Raw genomic sequence first — 22,031 nt, forward strand, 5'->3', positions numbered from 1 at the left:
TTCACCTGCTTCCATGTGTGCTGTATGTCTGTTGCACTGTAGATGATGCTGCACACCTTGCCCCCTGGGTGGCGTGTATTTGCGACCCCTTTTTCTCACCGGAGATTCCCTTGCCGGACAGAGAAAAGTGTATTGCACTGTGCATTTGTGACCAATGGGGAAGTTCCTTTGAGGAATCATTTCATGCTGTTTTGTAACTTGATTGGCTTATTATGAACACTTTTCCCTGAGCGCACACAGCTTGGAATGTCCAGACACCAACTGGTCTAAGGTGTGGGCGTGCGTATATGTTTGCCCCCTACTGGCTGACTGATGGATGGTATAGCCCATAATTAGTAGCTTCCTTAGCTTATGAAGTCATGGTCTATTTCTGCGGTTCCAGGCTTTACCCTTGTTTGTGAAATAGCTAAAAGCATTGTTCCATGTATATCAGTGGCACACCATGGCTTTGTCAAGCTAGGTCTATGGTAAATAAGCAAAGGCGTCTTCATTTCTGCCACTAATATTGAAAAACTGACATTCACCAAAAGGAAAGAGGCTTTTTTTCCCCACAAAGGCTGCCTCTGATCCAAAGGAGGAAGAAAAGGAGAAGGAGGCAGAGTTGCAGGCAGGTCCATTGTTTTGTAACTAATCGAAGACATCAAATGAGATGGGAGCGGAAACTAAGAAGCTGTTGCCCCTGGCATGTTTTTTAACTAATTTTGGTTTTGGTTTTCAGTTTAGCTCACCTGTTCAGTGAACAGGTTCAGATTTACTGGGTCACTAAATTGTGACTACAATAGAAATGACAAGAGCATGTGTTTTCTAATTCACCTATTTGGAAAAGTGCACTTGAGGATTTTTTTCCCCCCTGCAGTAAGGAGGATAAAGCTGGCACTGCTCAGTATCTAACAAGCCTGGGGAAAATCAGTTTTCTGCAAAGTTACCTGTCTGAGAGACAGGCACCCAGCTTTGTATTCCTAATGTTACTTCTGGTGTCACAACCATTGGGTAAAATGTTCAAAAGTGCCTACATAATTTAGGAGCCCAAATTCCATTGACTTTAAGTGAGGCATAGGCTCATAAGTCACTTAGGCTCACATTTTAAAGGTATTTTGGTATTGCTGTGCTCAGTGTTGCAGTGCCTAACTGATTTAGGGGCCTTATTTTCATAATGGTTTAGGCACTTAGGAGCCTAAATGTCATTGACTGTTGACGGGATTTAGGCTCCTAGATGCCTAAATTTCTTTTGGAAAATAAGATTGAGGCCCCTAAATCACTTAGGCATTGCAACACTGAGTGCACCAATACCTTTAAAAGCTGGGCCTGAGTTGCTTTGGAACTTAGGACCCCCAAAACCTATTGATTTTCAATAAGATTTAAGCTCCCATATGCCTAAGGGCCAGGTTTTTAGATGTCTAAAAAAGTAGATAGGTGGCTAGTGGGATTTTTCAAAAGCACCAGAGCACTAGATTCACAAAGGGACTCATGCATTGCAATGCCTAATTCCTAGTGGGGTTCACAGCCCTGAGTTAGGCGCCAACGCTCAGGGAGAGTTAGGCGCCTAAGAGATGGATTCTCAGAAGCCAGCAAGTTCCATGCCTAAGCTAGCCTGACGCAAAATGCAGTGGAAAGGGGTGGGGTTTGAGCCCAGACCAACAAAGGGGTTTAGGTGCCCAATTACCATTGATCTGGGCCTCTTAGATGACTTCTTATTCAAAGAACAAGTGCAATGCAGGCAGCTACGGAACAAGCTGTCTCACCGTGTGTCTCCAATCCACCCCCCACCTGTGTGGCCCACCACTAAAGATCAAGGGTGAAAGCCCACACCTTGTCCCACCAAAAACTAGGGTGTAGTTTCAACACAGGCTAGAGGCCATTTAGGATTCATGCCTAGTGGAAATTGTCAAATTGAAGTCGGTGAATCCAGGTGCGTTAATGGCGCTGCACAGCATTTGCATTCTAGTGTTTCACTGTCGTTTCCCCCCCCCCCCCCCCGGCATATACTTGGAGGGTTCTCTGAGTGTATCCTTCCTCTGTGGAAACATTTTTGCTTCCGTGGAAGAGGACCTAGAGCAGTTCAGTTGGGACAGCAATCTGTTGCATCTGTATTAAGAAAGATTAAAAACAGGCAGAAATGGCATCAGGAAAAAGCACATAATTTTGAGGGGATTAAGAAATGTACTGTACTTTAAATAACTGAGCCTTGATACAGAAAGAGCAAGAAACATTTTTAATCTATCATCTGGCCTTTGCTATACAGACAGCTGCTTGGTGTCTCACTTCTGGAATACATGCTGCTGTTACTGAGCCAGAGTTGCCTGTTACTTACACCTACTGTACTATGGAGCCCTCAGGTATCACCCGGCTCTGCGTGACATTCCTAGAGGAGCAGCATAATTGCTATTCCCGCACTGGGACTGTTCCTCTGTGGAAGGTATTTCCAGGAATGATGTTAGAAAATGCTTCTTCCCATGAATAATTAAAGGTGTCCGTCATTCTCCTTCCGAGACACGCCGTACCTGTGTCACCTGCAATTGTAATGCATTTAGATGTAATTAATTCTAGTCCTGAGCTGTAACTAGGTTCAATATCCAATTTGAACCCATAATGTAGAGTGTACTAGCGTATAGGGGCTAGCACAGGCCCCAGGCACTGGGGTGAATTTATTTTCATGGCAGAATCACGTAGCTTGGATAACCATATTTACTGCTGTTTCTTTGAATTGTAAAATATGCAGGTAAGGTGAACTGAGCAAAACTCTGGAAATCTGTGCAGTGCTAGGCATGAGCGTTTCCTTTGTATTCAGTCCCTGTGTGTTTTGTATTACAGTATATCTTGCCAATGTGCTTTTTGATTCCTATTTTTGCTCAAAGAACTTAATATATTTGTCTTGCTAGAAGAATTCAGTGGAGTTACATAGGAGTAACGGAGAGCAGGTCTGGCCCTGAGGGGGAAAAAAAGATTTACTTTCAGCTCAAAGAATTTGCCCCTGGAAGTATGTGACCCTGTGTCTGTCCATCCATCTATGTTGAGTAGTGATGAGGAAACTCCATGCATCTTATGGATGGTTTGGCAAGCAAGGATCATGGTCAGCAGAAAACCATTTAAAAAGAGATCACTGGAATGCCTTTTTCGTGTCTTCTCATCGCACGTCACCTCTATTCCACACACTGCTCTCAGCTCAGCTGACCTACTGTGGGTCAGGCAAACCATAGTGCTAAATACTTCTTCATTAAAGTTTGACTCATCTCAGAAGATATTCATGTCCCTGTACTATGTGTGAGGTCACCAGAAGGACTGAGTAGTGGGGGGGAGGGTAGATGTTTATGGGTCATACAGAGCCAGATCCACGACTAATGTAACTTGGCATAGCTCCATTCAAGTCAGAGAAGCAATGCTGATTTACATCAGCTGGGCAGCTTTGTGCGAGTGTGTGTGTGTTTTACCCTCTCTGTCTTCAAGTTCCCAGTCCGGGGAAACCAGCCTGTTAAAACAGGTAAATGCTTATTCATTTTTAAAGCCTTTCCAAGTAATGTGTTGAAAGGTTCAGAATACTTGCATAAAGTAATCTTGAAATTCTGACATTTTAAATGACAGAATTTAGTCAGAAGGCAGCATGCATACACTTTTAAGAACTGTTAATGATGGATTGTTGGTTTTAATCAAGTCCATTAATCTGGTTGGTTTACAATACAGCTATACAGATACAATATGGATGATAATTACAGATAAAAATTTCCTTCATACATTGTTCAGCACATACTATACCCAAAACACCTGAGTCATAAGTTGGGTAGATCTCATTTAAAAAAAAAATATTCATGATATAAGCAACCAAGGAACTAAATAATCAGATATAGTAGCAAAAGAGGGCACAGTCTGATACCTGCAGGATGTACAATCGTCAATCGAGTCTCTGTTTGCCGTGGAAAAAACTATTTCAGTTGTCCTTTTTAAAAATCAAGCTTAGTTTAAAATGGATTCAGTTTTCTTAAAGATGAGAAAGTGGGTGTAGGGCATAGGCACGTGAACTCGGAGTGCGGGGGGCGGGGGGTGCTGCTCCACTCCCAGTCCCACATGCGGGCTCCCAGCCCTGCACCCACCCTGCCCCACACCTGGGGTCTCGGCTGATGGCCCCACGCCCAGGATTCCGGTCCTGGCCCCATGCCCCGCCCCCAGCTGTGGCCCCAGTCTCGGCCCCCTTACCCCTGTCTGGGTCCCCCTCTCCCAGAGACATGGGCATGCTCCCAGCTTCGGGGGGAGGGTGGATAAGGATAAGGGGGCTGGCTTTCAGCACCCCCACTGTTAAAAGTGTTCCAGCACCACTGGTTTAGGGTTATATTAAACTTAGGCTTGTTGAGAAAAGTCTGAGTAAAACACCTATGCATCCAATGAAGTGAGCTGTAGCTCACGAAAGCTCATGCTCAAATAAATTGGTTAGTCTCTAAGGTGCCACACGTCCTCCTTTTCTTTTTGCGGATACAGACTAACACGGCTGCTACTTTGACACCGTCTGTTATTATCTAAGTGTAAAACCCTCTCTCGGGCACATAACACTTCTGTGTTTACTAGTGAGGAGTTGTATTTTTTTTTATATGCTGGCACAATCTTTTCCCAAGGTTTTGTGTATCTGCATTCCCTCCTCTTGCTTGAGTGGCAGATGACCTTACAGATAGATCCCTATGGAAGCCTTGTCTACTGTTGCACTTCAAATGTGATCCAGCAGGTGGCGCCGTCGCATGGTTTTCAGCCTGGCAGAAAGCACAGGCAGTCCCAAAGTGTCTCATTATATCCCTGTTGTTAGCAGGTGGTCTGCCAACCTCTTTTCAACATACCTTCCACTGCTAGTGAGACTGGAAATAGGGGGAGACTGAGCTGAACTCTTTCCAAATCGTGGCTTGCCCTTAAAAATTAGGACAGCTCATAAACCTTCTCTCTAGCCAGGCAGCAGCATCCCTTCTGCTGAAGAGTGACAGAAAATCCCTCATGCTCCCAGCATCTACTGACACGAGGCACTAAATGCCTGGAATCAACATTAATCCCAGCTTGATTTGCTGGTGATAATGTGTTTGCTAATTTCAAATAATAACAAAGGGCAACCCTCAAAGTGCAAACCCACACTGCAGCCTTAAGCCACCCTCTCCCTCAGTAATGAGGCAAATCAAAACCCAGCTCAAATTCTGGTATACAAATGTATGCTTTGTGCACGCTGTTTGTTCCCTGAAGCTGATGCACTGAAGAGAGGTTTCTCACTGGGTGTGCACTGGTGTCCTGAAATCTCCAGAAGTCATGTCTGTAAATGAAATGGGTACTTTCAGCTCACTGTGGGGTTTTTTTTCCTTATTAAAATGATTCAGAAAAATAACTGAATCTGCTCTGCTGACTCACAGCCCCTCTTTACCCAGAGCTGGTGGCAACCTGGCCTTTGTCAAATTGATGGGCAAAGTTGTGTATGTTAGTGCATAATTGTCTATTCTGGGGCATTTCGTCGTTCAGTGAATCCTCTGACACTGGCTACTGCCAGTGAGAGGAAACCAGACTAGATGGGCCATTAGTCCCAAGTCTCCTGTCCAGATATATGCGCAAACCCTTGATTTCATAGTAAGCTTTGAGTGTAAAGTACTTTGACAGTGCTCCCTTGCTGAGTAAGTTTTCATATAACAATACTCAAGTCCAAAACTACTTGCATGTGAAAACAAGACCAAAGTGGCAGGTGAACTTTCAAGGTGACTCGATGCCCCTGGTGCCTGTGTTCTCCCCTGCAGTGTGAAGGCCTGGGAAAGGAAGCCCCTAGGGCACAGAGCAGGTCTTCCACCATCTCTGCACAGCATGGCGCATACCACTGCCGCGCAGCAGAGAAATCATACAAATAACACTGCGCTCCAAAGTCACGTCCGCCTGGAAAGGCTGCATCACGGCCACGTGCACCTGATCCACAAACGTGGAGAAGGGGAAAGGATGGAGACCAGAGTGACCCTGTAGGCTGGCAGCCAGCCATAGAGAACACTTGCTGGCACCCTGTGGATGGTGTCCGTGCAAAAGATTTGCTCAGCCCTCCTCTCAAGCCCTGTCATGAGCAGAGGCAACCCAGCAAGCCCCTTGGCCGTGCAGCCAGTGACTCCCAGGGTGAGGCTGTGTTATGTGACATCTCCAGGGTGGACCACTGACCCCAGAGGGTTATTTAATGCTGCTCCTCTCGTGTTGGGGCTGTGCAGACACTGGAAGAGCTGCAGAATTGCTGTTCCCTGACTCTTCCCTGCTCCCCCTGGCCCATCCGTCACATGGGAAGAGGTGGGGTGGGGGGTTGAAGAGCTGGAGGGTGGCAGGGGGAGAACATTTTACAGGTGTGGTTCCCCTCCGCTTCCTTTTTCCTGTGGAGCAAAGTCTGCCACCCTCCAGTAATAGCTCACTCAGTATCAAAACCAGTCGGCCTATTCCTGGACTAAGGCATTACTCAAGGTGAAGAAAGGTGAAGAAAGGTGGCAGAATCTGGCCCTGCACCTACTGTGGCCCATCCCATTAATAATGGCAGCATCCTCGGTTATCTGTTCGATTTAGGTCCTAATCCAAAGGCCACTGAAGCCAATGGAAAGATTCCCATTAACTCCTGTGGGTTTTGGATCACGTCCATAGCCTTGGTACTACTGCCTAAATCCATCTGCAGGGTATAAACTTCCCTGCCTTCAGTAAGCTTCTCCAGGAAAGGAGCCCTATAGTCTACCTATAAAAATATGAGTTACTGGGGGATTTTCAGCATCAGAGGATATCACCGAACACATTTTATCTCAATCAGAGGTGATGCTATTAGAAAGATGTTAATCATGCTGTGGAATACGCTGCATATCATGTCCTTAAATCACCTATAACACATACATCACCCAGTGAAAGTACATCTACACACAGAAGCATAGAATCTAGCCTTGTTTACTGTAGTTGACATTAATATAGGCACCTTCACCCAAGTCACAAAATCCAAGGGGAGAAGTTAACAAGGTCATAACTAGAATCAGACAAACACAATTTCTCTTCTTCATTCCATCCCCGGGAAAACCACCATCACCATCACTTGGATTTTGGCTCTGGCCTTTCACTGTATTCCAAAATTGAATTAAATTGTAGAAATAAAACACACTGTTAAACCATCTATTGGAAATAAAATAAAGCATGCTGTCAAAATTAATTTGCCATTGAAGGCGGAATATTTTAGCTCTGAAATTAAAGGTTCATTTATAGACTATGATGCATTAAATGGCATCTGTTTATACAGTATCTGTTATACATTTTGAATATTTTAAAAACGTGTTGATTCATAATGGATAATAATGTCATCTTGCACTTATCACAAGCGTTGTTCATTTTGGAATCTCAACATGCTTTAAAAAAAATTAACAAATTCATGCCTCACTCTCCCCCCGCCCCTTCAAATAATTTATTCACAATGGATGAAATTCAGTACAAGACCTAGGCACTACTGAATTCCACTTCAGTACTACTCTGAGGTCTTAGGTGGGAATAAGTGATGGTTAAGTGGGAAGCTTTGGGTTAGACCTGTGCACGCTCTTTGTGTTAATGACTTATGCAAACTCCATGGCATGGATCACCTTTTGAGTACAGTTTGCAATGTGCATTTTAATGGATTTGTTTTCATTATTTTGCCAGTCTAAATGTCGATCAAAATAAAGAGGCAAAAGCAGCAGTTTCACTCTACAAAATGCAAACACTGAAAAATAAAAGTAGTGCCCAGTGTATTGAAAAGCAGTTAGCCAATGAATGACTACAGGAGTAGAGTGCACTTGAACATCTTAATACTATATAACTTCAAATATTGCCCCCCCCCCCCACTCAGGGGCATTCAGACTCAACTAATACAACTGCCGCTATTGCCTCAGGGGTCAGTTATTGGCTATAAGGGAATGAACAGAGTCTACTTTATGGGTAAAAAAAATATTTTGGCCCCATTGAAGTCAATGGCAAATCTCCCATTGATTTCAATGGGGGCAAGATTTCACCGTACCTCTCTATCGCGGGTTTTCTGTAGCACCCGTCACCATGGTGTCTGAACACAGGAAGTAACTGAGGTTGCAGCATGTTTAGGGAAAATGTATACTAAAGGAATGAAATCGAGGCCCTGATAAAGTCAGTAGGAATTTTGCCTTTTACTTCAGTTAGATCAAGATTTCAACCATACAGAGCACATATATACGGTATAAACTAGCCCCCGGGTTGAAAAAATGTGGTCCTTGGGCCAACAATATTCTTATGGCATTTCGTATGCTACCCTGCTTAGCATTGTTCTAATCTGCAGGGTCAAAATTGTCCATTACTGACTTCAACTCTAGTCAGTGGAGTAAATCTTAAGCTCCTTACTCAGGATCAAATTCCCATTGAGAGTCCCATTCAGAGTTTGGCTCTTTATGTGACTAAGGACTGTAGCGTGTGGCCTAGCATGTATCATATGTAATAAGTACTGAAATGCCTATATGTGCGATTGGCAAGGCAGACGCTGGAACTAGAATGCCTGTGCTCTGTACCAATATCATCATCCATACATATGTGGCCCAAGGGTGGGTAACACTAATTTTCACCTAAAGTCAGACAACTAAATGATTCTCACAGAAAATCATTTTCCTCCCTTTAAGTTTTAGTTAAACTGCCCCTGTGTATCAACAAGACAACTCAATTATTTTGCCTACAATCATTAAAAATTATGTTTTGGTGCCAAATGGACTCTTTGGATAAAAATTTACATTCTGAGTTTAAAAGATAATGTAACTTCTTGGGCACCCAGAAATTTACAAATTGTCACTTCATTTTCACAAAGCAAAAACTCAACGTTTCATAAATATTATATAACACAATATGTCACCCTTACATAAACTCAAAGCACCACTTCTCGCTCTATTTGCTGCAGGCTAGACGGTGCTACTGATTGAAAATAGCAGGGTTTGGTTTTGTGTAATATGAAGACATATCAAGCTATTCAGGCCTCAGATCTGATCAGTAATTATCTATCCTTTTTCCAGAATCATGCAGCCCTTGTTCAGTCCTGTCTTGGTCACAACTCCTGGAAACACCAGTGGGAGTTTCAGCTGCATCAGGACTTTACGATTTGTCCTATTTAACTTCTGACAAATATCATCCTGCAGATCTTTCTGCTGTCAAACTCTAACGGCTTAGGGTTTTTTTCAGACACAACATCAATTGAAAACCAGACCCTAACTGTACCCTACTTGTCATCCAGTTGTTTATTGATCCATGCAATTTTTTTTCATTTGTACATAGGACTGAAAGGGACCCCCAGGTCATCGAGTCACTCTTCTCCTGCTATCACGTGCAACTCCATCATGTAGTTAAGGCATCCCATAAAGATCATCTTTGGTGTGTACATTGGAGAGGTAAGTTGATTTTTATCATTTGATTGTAGGGCTGTATTTATGGGCAATGTAACTGTAGATTCTGGAGTCAGACACAAGAATTTTTCCTATGTATAAAGGTCCATGTTCTGATACACTAACTTGCACTGAGTACAACCCGACAACATGAGTTGTCTCCTTGTTTAGGAAGATGCTACTCAATGTCAGAGCCAAAGTAATTCCCCATAAATACCATTAAGGGAAATATGTCACTTCTGAAAATTTCTACTTTACTACTGCTGTGATTTTCAATGCGGATGATGAGAGTAACGTACCCAAAATCCATTAAAATTCAGCAGCCGGCCTCTTTGAAGCTCCCAGCTTACATCCCAGGCAGATAAATACATCCCTTACTGTCAGATAAATTTAATTAAATTAGCAATAAAGGTGTTTTTAATAAAGAAAGCAATAGCAATGGATCCTCTTAGGGCAAACGTAGTTCACCCTTTGGCATTGGTGGCTGCCAGTTTGTGCATTGGGGACCTAAATCTATTACTATTGAGATCAATGAGAGAAGGATGGGACCACATATGTAACTCTGATTTCAGTTACTGTATTGACTATGGGAGGCAGGATTGTCTTGTGCTTAAAGGTAGCATACTGGCCTACAGGAGAGCTGCATTATGTTTTGGACTTTGCTGTGGACCTTGGGCAAGTCACATAAGCCACCTGTCTCCGGTCCCCATCTCTAAAATGGGGCTAATAATCTACCTCAATGGTGGGTTGTGAGGATAATTAATAGGAGATACTTAGATACTATCCTCACGTGCACCCCAAAAATCCTATAAATACATAAAATAATTATTCTAGATTCACACCAGCATAGTAGAAAGAAGAGTCTAGCCCATAATTTGCATTGGGAAATGTAAAAGGCCTGTGGATTCATCTTAAACTCACTTCCCAAAACTACAAGCATATTTCACACAACTTTCGGAGTGTTCTTACTAAAACTGGAACCTTGACTGATGTGCACCATTCACAGATAATTTGCAGGGGCTAAAATGAAAACTATCACTACCATTTTCCCAGTGCCTCAGTATGGAAACAATGGGCTGGACTGGCATATCATACATCGGACTGTATGAAACATTTGTATCAAAACCTGAAAATCCACTCTGATGTGGGCAGTGGGTGCCCAAGGAGTGAAACCCCACATGGTTTTAGTTTGCCAAAATAGTGCATGCAATTCCCTAGCCCATCACACCACACATACACATGGCCCATCAACTTCATTTTTGTGTGATTAAAATAGGAGAGTCAAATTGAAGAATCACATGAGCGATCTGTTTATTTCTATGTTAGAGTTCACGGGTTTCACAATGTCACTCAAGTGCTGCTTTGCTGGAGAGTGAAGTCTTATTTCTGAACTCTGTCCTATAGAAAATGAACAACTTTTAAAAATGGCACATTTAATGATGTAAACTGAGGCTTGAATAACTTAATCGGTATACACAGTTATAAAAGTCATCTGTCATTGTCTTAACTTACAGTTTATTTTGTACAGGTTTCATTATGTTATACATTTAAGACTTACCATACTCTATACATATTTTGGGCATGATGAATATACATATTCAGTATTGTAGATTCAGTAGTTAGTGTATGCATTTCACTATGTACTATACAGTGTATTTCAATGTAGTGTATACAATATGTATTTCAGAAAAGAGCATATTTTCTATGAATATTTGGTATCCCATTCATGAAGCACTCTACCTTGAAATACAGATTGTATCCCATTATATAATATACTGTTTTTACTGAATCATATGGCTGGAAGATTTGCTTCTACATTCCCCAATAAGAACTAAGGAAGAGCAGCTAGTACCATTATGAAGCTGTATCATTCTACAGCAAGAGGAGTAGGGGGACCTGTTTTCCCAAATTTGTATTTAAATCAGGAAGTGTGCATAGACAAGCCATATGGAGCTAGTCTATAATGTCCAAATGAAATATAATAGTTCTGCACTGTTGGAAATGAACTCTTTCTTCAGTATTCTCCATGGGCCAGATCTTCAGCTGGTGGAGCTAACCATTCAGTGATTTACGGTAGCCGAGAGTCTGGCACTTTACAGTTCTAAAGTTGCTAAGAATCAACACATTCAGTGAATCCTCCCTTGTATTGATAGTTTGCGGGGAAGGGGTGCGGGTGGGGGACAAAAACACCATCCATACAACCTATTTCCTTTTCTTTATGTAGAACAGTATGCACCACAAATACAAGTTGTGTATTCTGTATGGAGCCATAGGAGTTTCCTATCTCGGCAGCTACCGAAACTTCATAGTTGTGGACACAGCAATCTAATTGTTATTAGAGGTTTTCTTAGCGAGACCAGGTGTGTTTTAGTCATTTGATGTTTCTTGATATATAATCTGCCTCCAAATGCCATTCCTTCCTTTGGTTAATAATTAGCCTTAGAAATATTTATTTGATGTTCTTTCACTTGGTCTGCAAATAATGTTCATTTCACAGGAGTGGTACTTTTACATCGGTCTAGATCCAGCGTAACTCAACTGCTTTTAATGGTGTCACTCAGCATTTACACCGCCGCAACTGCGGGGACACTTTGGACGTTCTCATTTTCTCTCTTTGTTTTTTTTTATTCTTTGGCCTTGTGCATTTTTATTTATTGTCACTTTCTATTTCTGAACTTTCATGTACCATGTTAGATCTTTTAAAGTTTAACTATAATATATTTTTGTACTTCCAGAGCATTTTCCATCTTTACCAGATTCTATGTATTGGTGTGGCACGCTAAATTCTGGTTTCCATTTTTTTGTTTTTGTTTGTTGAGTTTTTGTTAACTACAATCGTTCTTTTACTTATCTTTTTAACTGTTTGTATTTTGTAACTGGTGACCAGACTTAACATCTAGGTGGACTTGCTGTGTGTGATTCCTGCGTAGAACAAAGATCAAGGCTCTAAAACCAAACAGATCCTGTACTGGAGAGTGGGTTGGCCTAAGTGAAATTCTTTGTCAGATCAGCTAGCCGGCGTGCTAGACTATAAATTCCTCTTATATTCTCTGTATTTTCCACTTAATCGTTTATTTTATATGTGCACACAATGGAACACCAGCATGGAAATATGTGCACTCTACTTTTAGTGATCCTTGTCTCACAGCTACATAAATTCTAATGTGAAACACACAAAAATTACCATTTTGCTCTTTTCAAATCTTGTTCTTAGAGAGAAGACTTTCAGTATAAACAGTGTGGCTTCTGACTCTTGTCCAACGTTAACATACTGGTCCCGAATCAGCAAAGTACTTAAGTCACTTTGGGATCAATGGGACTTAAGATATGCTTAAGTACTTTGTTGAATAGGGATGGACTCTAAGCAGTTTGCTGAACTGAGTGGATAACTACTTACGCATTAGCAAAATGCAGAAAAATCTGGAGGAGCTGAATTTTATGAAGATTTTCTGGTTTTATTAATCAGGTTCAAAATAGCAATCAAGACTTCTCTAGCAATCTTTGCTCAGCTAGAAAAGGAGAGACTATATGTTAAATATCTTGAGCGTTAGTTTACTAAGATATGTGGTACATCTGAGCTCACACTAAAGTGCTGTTATGTTCATTATTTTGGGAGAGTTGGGGGATGTGAGGCAGCTGTGTTTGGATCAGCTGTCAATTACATTTTCTCATGATGGGCCCAATGTACTGTTTTGCTTCTCTTAGACATTTCATACATAAAGGTTTCTTTGCTACAATTTTCAACACATTTCAATCGTACTTCAATGTAAAAATGAATATAATGTTTGTGGAATGGAAGCTTTTTGAATCTCCAGCATTCCTGTCAAATTTGGGAATAGCCATTATATAACTGTGCCCGGTATTTTCTTTTGTTATGGAGCTTGTTGTAAAGGTTTTCTCTGTACCAGACATATGATTAGAGATGGCTTTTAGACAAGGCCTGTGTGCACCAGCCATTGTAGATGGATGTCTACGTAGTGCTAAACTGCAGTGTGTGTGTGTACATATATATATATATCTATATATCTATATACACACTGCAGTTTATATATATATATTTAGTACAGTGTAATACCAGTTTCAGGTCTTTGCTTATTTCCCAGGCAATTTGCTTCCTGTTCAGTGCATTTCAATACTACGTTTGCATTTATCGTGAGAGTAACATGTGTTGCCCACAAAGAATTTCCATAAGTGTTGTTGTTTCATGAGAGGCATTTTGCTTTAAAGTGTGTTCTGCTTTGTTTCAAGTTATTTTTCATATTGTCAATGACAAAAATAAACCCAGGGCTGCTTCTTGATTTTTATTTTCCAGGGTTTATTGTTGTATATACAGTTCCCTGTAAGGAGATACAACCCTTTTCCAGTGTGAGATTTCTAATACATTTCTACATTTCAAATATTAAAGATTCGCATGGGAAGGAGAAAGATAATCAGTGATGAAGAGGTATCCTTTAGAGCTGATGCACATGAATAGAAAACCTGAATAACTGTAAATATACTGTGAAACACTTTGGTACAACCAAAAAAAAAAATCTCCGAAGAAAATATTTAATGTTCTCTAAATCAAACCATCTTCCTAAACAATACAGATAAGAAATTAACCACATGTGGATGTTTGTATCTGTAAAAAATGAGAATACTTGGCTGCATTGCTCATAGGCAAATAAAATTGGACAGATTCATTCAGATCTCTTTTGAAGTAAGCCTTGGCTCAGGCTGTATGAAAAAAATATCCACTGTGCTTTACAAAGGATGACGACTAGAAAAATCAACCCCAAAAATCCCTTGTTTTCTGAATCACTGTTTATCATGAGTTGACAAACAAATGTAGTCTCCTCTGAGTCTGAGCATAATTGTATTAGCATTTAGCTAGTACCAGGCCGTATATGAAAACAGCCATCATGTGCGACACCTCCAACACCTACATGTAGCTGTTTCAGGGACACATCCTGGTTTATAGTGAAACAGGATTAACTCAGCCAGCCTCTTGTACCCGCTCAATGATGTGCAGTTATCCTCTTGGGACCTCCAAAAGTTAGACTCCTTTGTAACCTCCTATTGCTGACTGGACTGACTGCTCCACTATCCATAAAACAGAAGGCATAAAGGTGAATACAAACATAAGAAAGTATTTTACATATTGTCTTGCAGTCTTTCCATATAGTCTCTAAGTTCCTTGGAATCGCCAAGATTCATATCTTGACATACCCATTTAATATTATCGTCACTGTCAAATAGAATTGAATTGGTGTAAGGACCTCCATCCTCTGGCAGTATCGTGGTATATGAAGTGAACTTGACCCGCTTCCGTTTTGGCCCGGAAGGATTTATAGGTTCACTTTTAACTTCTTTCTCACAAGCATACTCACAAGATCTGAGGATCTGATTATGGAGAGTCTTCTGCGAGCTACCATTAAGGAGAAAGTTGCTTTCTTCAAACTGCATCCCTCTGTCAATCATGGTAGTGCACTCCTCTGAGGGGAGCGAAATGTCAACTGGGTTTTCCAAGAGTTCAATCTCATTTCCAAGCCAGACCCAGTCATGAGAATGTGGGATGTTGCCTTGCTCACTCACAGCAAACCTTTTGTGTCTATACTTCCAAGCAAATGCCGCGCAGTTAATTAAGAAGACCAAAATTGCTAGGCAGAAAACACACAGCAGGGCATACATGCCAATCTCCAAATCAGTTAACCCTCTAGAAGTCAATGCAAGGTCATTGGGATTATTTTGCCCTGGTACCTCTACTTGGGTAGGAAAACTTGTGAAAGCCGTTGGGTTATTCTGGAGGCCATCCTCATGAGCCTTCTTCTCATCAATGGGAGACTTGGAAGTTGTGCTTTTGTTGGCATTGTCTTCATGATTAATAAAGGTTCCATGTTTGGCCCATTCTTGCACTGTCCTCTCCTGTTCTGCCGTCTTCTCTATAGCATTGTTCAGATGGTGGTTAAACTCTCTATCTACATCATCAATGTCGTTGGTCCTTCCTTTGTGGTCGGAATCTTTCTGACCCAATTTCACTTTGACATTTCCTTTCCCAACAGCCAGAATGCTCTTTCGCTTCGTCTTCTGGCAAGGTTCACTGATCACCATTTCTATTTTAATCAGGGGTCCTTGCCCATCACCCTCTGCAACTACCAGAGGCCACTTTGACTGAAGGTTTTGCTGGGCAGATACCACCATCTCATCCAGCGAAGTGATGGTGACAGAAAAATCCTTGGAATCATAAATATCTAAAGGTGTCACAGAGCCATCACTGAACAAAATCCAAGCACTGACTATGGCTTCCTATAAGAGGGAAAGGGGAGAAATAATAGTTTGAAAGTTAAGACACCATGTTTTAGGGTTTTGAGAGCTTACACTTACTTGATACCAGTGATATAAATACACTGTATCGCTTTATGTGTGGTTTTTGTTTGTTTTGTTTTTACAAAGATGCTTCAACTTAGCTTCTGGTTTTGTGTGCTGTATTCCATTTAGATATTCATCTTATTTGCAGGTGCACTCTAATGTGCTTGCAAAACGATGCACACAAGTATTTCTGGGTATAAAGTGAGAAGTCACTTTTCAACATCAAAAGCCCATTGATGAAAATTCTCAGATTTCCAAAATCATGATTTTTAATACATTTAGAAAAATGTCGTATAACAAGGGACATTTTGAAAATGCTCCTTGGCTTTAACCCTATGTGTAATATAATGCACTTGTATAAACTCTAGGTGTGGTGTTCATGCTCAGTTTATTTAAACAGAATGCATTATGGAACAGATTTGAATGAAATATTTCACAGTTTCAATCGTAGTATTTCTAAGTAGGCAATGGCTTGTGCAAGGGACAGAAATGACTGTAGTTCCCTTTGGACACCACAGAAACACTGACAAACGTGCTACCGCTTATATTTTGAGGATAGTTTGATCAAACTCAACGTTTTTCACAGCAGCATTAATCATGCTACACATAATAGTTGCACGTGACGTACCCCACTATCAAAACATAACTGCTTTGAATAATCTTACCTGCTTCTGTGGGACCAGATTCTGCCACTCTCTCTCTCACACACTGAGTTATATACCCTACTTCTTTCATAGTTTCATTTTCACTCTTGGGACTACTTACAGAATAAAGTGAGGATAAAGAAGGCTGAATCTCATCCAAATGAATGGGCCTGATCTTGCAAAACTGTACTACTTAGTCTGTAGCTCATGAAAGCTCATGCTCAAATAAATTTGTTAGTCTCTAAGGTGCCACAAGTACTCCTTTTCTTTTTGCAAATACAGACTAACACGGCTGCTACACTGAAATTAGTCTGCCTAGGGGCTGCAGGGGTTGAACCCATAGAAGGTACTCAAAACCCTCAGAGAAGATTTCAGCCATGTAAATCAGCGAGATGTTCATATTGAGCTAAGAGCTTCCCGTGGCTATACTGGTACAAATCGAGGGGAAACAAGGTATAAGGATGGGAATCTTGCTCCTTGCTAGTTAGCCAGGATCCTTCCATAGCAAACTTCGGAAGTACACATGCCCACTGCAATGACACACACCTCTTCCCCAATGGGGTGTGGTCCTCTGGAAGGAGGTGTATACTCAGCCACCTACCATGAGCAACATGCATTGCTAGGAATCTTGGACTAGATGCATGGCCAACCTGTTACATATGTGGTAAGGGTCTTTGGGAGGGACTAGGCCAGCAATGAGTAAGCTACGACAGGGAACTGTCTTAAGCTGCATGAGACATCCTGCTTTTCAACCAGGCATACGTTATACATGCTGCATAGCTATACAGGAGGCTTTCCCTTGGCATTCTACAAAACATCATAAACAAACCAATTAATTATAATTATCAATACTATTTTGGACCATACCTGTTTTGGGGTATGAAGAATATCGCAAGCAGATGCTGTGGAAACAATAGCTCTCTTATTTCCTTTGTTTATTTGTAAAGACAGGGACAAGCCCGTTACCAGTTGTACCCCTAGGTCTGTGATTGTTACGCGGTCATCTAGCACGATCACTGTCTTCTCAGCCAAGATGGAATCAGAGAGAGGCGACAGCACCTTCAAAAAGCAAGTATGCCTTCTTGTTTTAAACAACAAGTGACTCAATGTTATAAAACAAAGTAACTAGATTTTCAGTTCAGTTCAGTGTTTGTTGCATTCATTATAAGCTATAATTGATGTTTCCCAAAACTTTACACCCATTTGGCATTTAATTACTATATATACCCAAAATAGTTTTATTAAACATGTCATTGTTTTTAAATTACAGCCTCATCCCTGAGCAGTATGGTACAGAGTGGAGATTAATGAACTAAACTGAATTTATTTGATTTTTTAAAAATATATAGTTACATTTACAATTTCTGTAAAAGCTCTAATTAATATAATTACATTGCTGGCTATTGAATAATACTGATACTGTAATTTAACAGAAGAGAAATATAGAGTCTACCGGCCTCAGAATATACTACCTGTAAGAGCTCAGCTGGGCTGATCTCTAAAAAGACAGAGTACCAGATTGCCAGAGGTACTTAGGTGCTTAAAGATGCTAGTAGGGTTGACAAAAGGGCCTATGTGAATTAGGCACTTAACACCTATTGACTTTCAATGGGAGTTAATTACCTAACCTGCTTAGGTGCTCTTCTAAATCCCAGTTGGTGCAGATCTTCACCTGTAGGTGCCTAAATACCTTTGGAAATCTAGCCCAAGGATGTTGACTCCACTGCCTATGAAGTCAGTGGGAGTCTTTCTATTCACTGAGTGTTGGTTCATACCCAAATGTCACTATCCTTTTATTTTAGTTCCAAAATATAAACTTTGTATACAGGGATATAATGGGAGGTTATGTAAGTAAATACAGAAAGAAACATTTCATGATTTTTTAATTAAATATCAATCATTTTAAGTTCCCGCTACGATTTTGTAAACACACAATGCCACATTTTCAAAGATATTTAAACATCTACAGCTAAAGATAGCTGTCAAGTGGCATTTTCAGAGAAGTTAAGTGCCTAACCTGCTTAGGTGCTTTTGAAAATCCCATTAGCCGCCTATCTGCATCTTTAGGTACATAAATACCTTTGAAAAACTGGCCCAAACTGCATTGCGTTGCTGTAATTAAGAATCAAGCAGTGAAAATGACTGGAAACAAAAGTGAAACCTATTCAGACTTCTGTGTTAAATTAATGTTTTCCCCAGACATAACAGCCTTTTATATTATAGCCAGTAATCAACTGCTCTCACCCCAAATTCTCCCCACCTATACCTAGGTATATTTTGAGCTGTTACCTGAACTGTGGTTATCCCATGTTCACGACCAACTAGTACCCGTCCATCGTGTAATTTAGCAATCTTAGGTTCTTCCACCTTCATGAAATCTGTCACGAGATTCGTGATGTCAAACTGCCACTCAGAGCCCAACATATAGGTCAGCTGGCCTCCAAAATCGGAAGACTCTGCTACAAACTGTGTGAGGACTCGCACCATGGCATGCTGGTACTGAAGGGTGCAGCCTCTTCCCTTCCTCTCATCATCCTCTTCATCATCACTGTCACGGGTAGGCCTGTAAATGGATTATTTATTATCCTTAATTCTCAGGATCACATTACAGCCTTCAAAACTTCCACCCGAGTAGCAAGTCAATATATCGGTCTTTTCATTATCATCTCCCAGCCTGGTGAAGGGTGAGAAAATAGATTTTGATGCCTCAGCTGGCAAACTTGAATGACAATTTTGCACAGCTGTTCCAAATTGAACCTCCCTGACCCTCTCAGGCATTTACATCATTGCTGAAGATCCAGTGGGTCTAGAACTTGTTTTGTTTTTCATCAGATGCTCAAATCCTCTAGGTGACTAAGAAAAACATCATGAAAAGTTTGACAGTCAGAGCTACGGTACCACACCCCCACGTGCATGCTGATGGTTGCAGATTGGCCTTGGGGGAAGTGGAGGGTACATCTGCATAACGGGGGTGGCAGCTGCCACTCTTAAGCGTGACCCGTTCTGCAGCACCTTCATGGCGGTGTCTTTGCTCATGTACTGCAAAGGCCCAATACATTCAGGGACCCCCACTTAGGTCATGCGCCTCCTTTAGCCACCTCTCCAGCTCACAGAACACTGTGCATTTGAGATGTATGACATTACTATTTAATCTTAAATATAACCCTGTTCATGTGGGTAACTGGACAGGTATAATTCAGTGTAACACCCAGGCAGGAGTTCAGATCAATAGAACCCAACGCTTCCACAGGTAATCAGCATATCAGTTAATACATAACATCATATGATGTGCAAATAGAAGTATGAGGCTCATGGCTGGCTGTGCCATCACTCACAGCTATGCTCAATGGTACCATTAGAGACACCTGCTTTATAATTTTCTAATTATCTCCCCATATACTATAATAATTGCAGCTATGCAGTTAAAGGTTCCTACAGGCTTTCTACAAAGTATCACAATGACTTGTACACGAATACTGCTGTTCATACACAGAGCAACATTTTCCATGCTTTAAACACTGTTTTTTCCATTGATTCACTTTACACCCTAGGACAAGCACACAGATTCTCTAATTGAACCATTTTTGTTGTCTTGAAAGTCAGCTATTAAGCACTGGGTGGTCACACTTTCTCTCATTATGCCCCCATGCTGTGGAATTCGTTGCCTAGAAATATTTGATTTCACTCCTTTTTTTGTAACCATTTCTAAAGCTGGGATGGGGAAGAATCCTCTTATTTTTCATGGGGTTTGGGGAAGTATTTTCATGTTTGCTATGTTCTTTTATCTCTTTGAAATACACAAGTTATGAAAAAGCTATTATAAAACACAGTTCTTGTAAATGGTCTTACAACAAAGTTAGCAACCAATAAGCTGAAAAAAAAAGACTAAAAAATCCACATCCTTCACGTACTTGAACCGGGAAAATCCTGGTGTTCTGTAAGTTAGTGTATTGATGTATACAGCAAAGTGGCCATAGTGAACATCACTGAATAGTGTTTGCAGTGTTGTTGAAGCCAGGTTGGTCCCAGGTTATTAGAGAGACAAGGCAGGTGAGGTAATATCTTGGTAACATCAGGCCCAAGCCACACTGGAAGAAGAGTTCCATGTAGAATCTTCACAGAATGGAAAAGTCTGCAGGGATTCTTGAATTTTTTCACATTGTGAGCTACATCTCCATTAGATCTCCTCCCCTGTGTGATCCTGCAGACCAACTCCACTTCTACTGACAAATGAATAACACATCCATGTGGGTAATGCAGCAACTGTTCACATGAGAAAGTTAATCTTAGGGAAGTTTCATAGAATCATAGAAATGTAGGACTGGAAGGGACCTTGATAGGTTACCTAGTCCAATCCTCTGCAGTGAGGCAGGGCTGAGTATTATCTAAATCATCCCTGATAGGTGTTTGTCTAACCTGCTCTTAAAAACCTCCAATGACAGAGATTCCACAATCTCCCTAGGTAATATGTTCTAGTAGCCAACTACCTTTACAGTTAGGAAGTTTTTTCCTAATGTGTAATCTAAATCTCCTTTGCTGCAATTTAAAGCCATTACTTCTTGTCCCATCCTTGGTGTTTAAGGAGATTAATTTATCACCCTCCTTTTTATAAGCCTGTCTTGTTCACCAGCACAAGTTGCGCCAATAAAAGATATTACCTCTTCCCCCACCCTTGTCTGTCTTATATCATTGAATAAATTTCTCTAATATCATTGAATAGTTACTTCACTGAAATCAATGGCATTTACATTCAGGAAGAATATGGCACATTATATTGAACAAAGGGATATTGAAGAACGACTTACAGCAGGACCACGCAAAAAGCAGTGCAAATCCTATGCACCGAAATTTATTTCACGCCTGCAGAAATAAATATCCACGGTAGATTTTCAAAATTGCTTTAAGCCCACAACTGGGGCCAGCTATTCCCATTCAGGCATCAAAATAAATGGGCAGATTTTCAGAACTCTCAGCACCCACTTCAGAACTCTCAGCTTGAAGAGCTCTTTGGAAAATCTGACCAGTTGTTTTGATTCCTGAACAGGAGGTGTTGGTTGCTGAGCTCTTATGAAAATCTGCCCTGCTTTGAGTTTAGTCTAGAGGTGGGATAAGAGTTGAATTTTTTTTTAAATAATCTGACCCCATAAAATGAGACACAGTGTAACCCAGATCTGAATCTGCCATGATTGGATTTTGCAAGATCAAAACCTGACTGAGGTTTTGCAAACCCTAATCTGGCCTTTTTCTCATTTAGAGAAAAGAGCAAAGATGGTTGGTGCAAAGATGGAAAGTGAGGTGCCGGCAATTTCAGAACATGCCTTGCAAGTTTCCATTGCCAGGTGCCAATTCAAGTTGTTCTTCTTTAATTCAAGGGTGTTTTTAAACAAATGATATCCATTTCCACTTCAAAGCCACAAATCCCTGATTCAGTTAATAAGACAGAGCTTTTCAGTACTTTGCCTTCTTGGACCCAACAAAGTGTTTGAAATCCATTAAATTACATGGTCCTCGCAGAGTCTTGTTAGTGATCTTAGTAGGCCTAAAATCCTTCCTTGAACTTCCTTGAGCTCATTTTAAGTGTCCTCTTAATGCAAGCTACTGCTTCATATTGCCTTTTTTTCTGGACCTCTAAAGTTAGTGAGCCTTGTGCTTTGAATATCTTTCAGAA

The 22,031-nt window shown here is 41.0% G+C and overlaps 1 protein-coding gene and 1 long non-coding RNA gene across 5 annotated transcripts in view; one reads left to right on the forward strand and one right to left on the reverse strand.

Annotated features, from left to right (window-relative positions):
* The window catches only part of LOC141999266 (uncharacterized), a 124,201-nt gene that overhangs the window by 39,151 nt on the left and 63,019 nt on the right, over positions 1-22,031 (forward strand). For 2 of the 3 annotated variants that reach the window (XR_012641985.1, XR_012641986.1), the window contains exons 2-3: positions 9,265-9,377; positions 12,586-12,810. This is a non-coding gene — a long non-coding RNA (uncharacterized LOC141999266). Of the gene's footprint in view, positions 1-9,264; positions 9,378-12,585; positions 12,811-22,031 lie in introns of those variants that run through there. The other variant, XR_012641987.1, reaches the window with a different exon arrangement.
* Positions 10,743-22,031, reverse strand: part of TMEM132B (transmembrane protein 132B) — a 356,630-nt gene continuing 345,341 nt past the window's right edge. For both annotated transcript variants that reach the window (XM_074972494.1, XM_074972493.1), the window contains exons 7-9: positions 18,653-18,926; positions 17,231-17,422; positions 10,743-15,656 (exon numbers count right to left, since the gene is read on the reverse strand). In XM_074972494.1, the coding sequence (XP_074828595.1) occupies positions 14,505-15,656; positions 17,231-17,422; positions 18,653-18,926 (1,618 nt within the window). In that variant the 3' untranslated portion in view covers positions 10,743-14,504. The remainder of the gene's footprint in view (positions 15,657-17,230; positions 17,423-18,652; positions 18,927-22,031) is intronic.

Source organism: Natator depressus, chromosome 15 (genome assembly GCF_965152275.1).
Source record: "Natator depressus isolate rNatDep1 chromosome 15, rNatDep2.hap1, whole genome shotgun sequence".
Classification (NCBI taxonomy): domain Eukaryota; kingdom Metazoa; phylum Chordata; order Testudines; family Cheloniidae; genus Natator; species Natator depressus.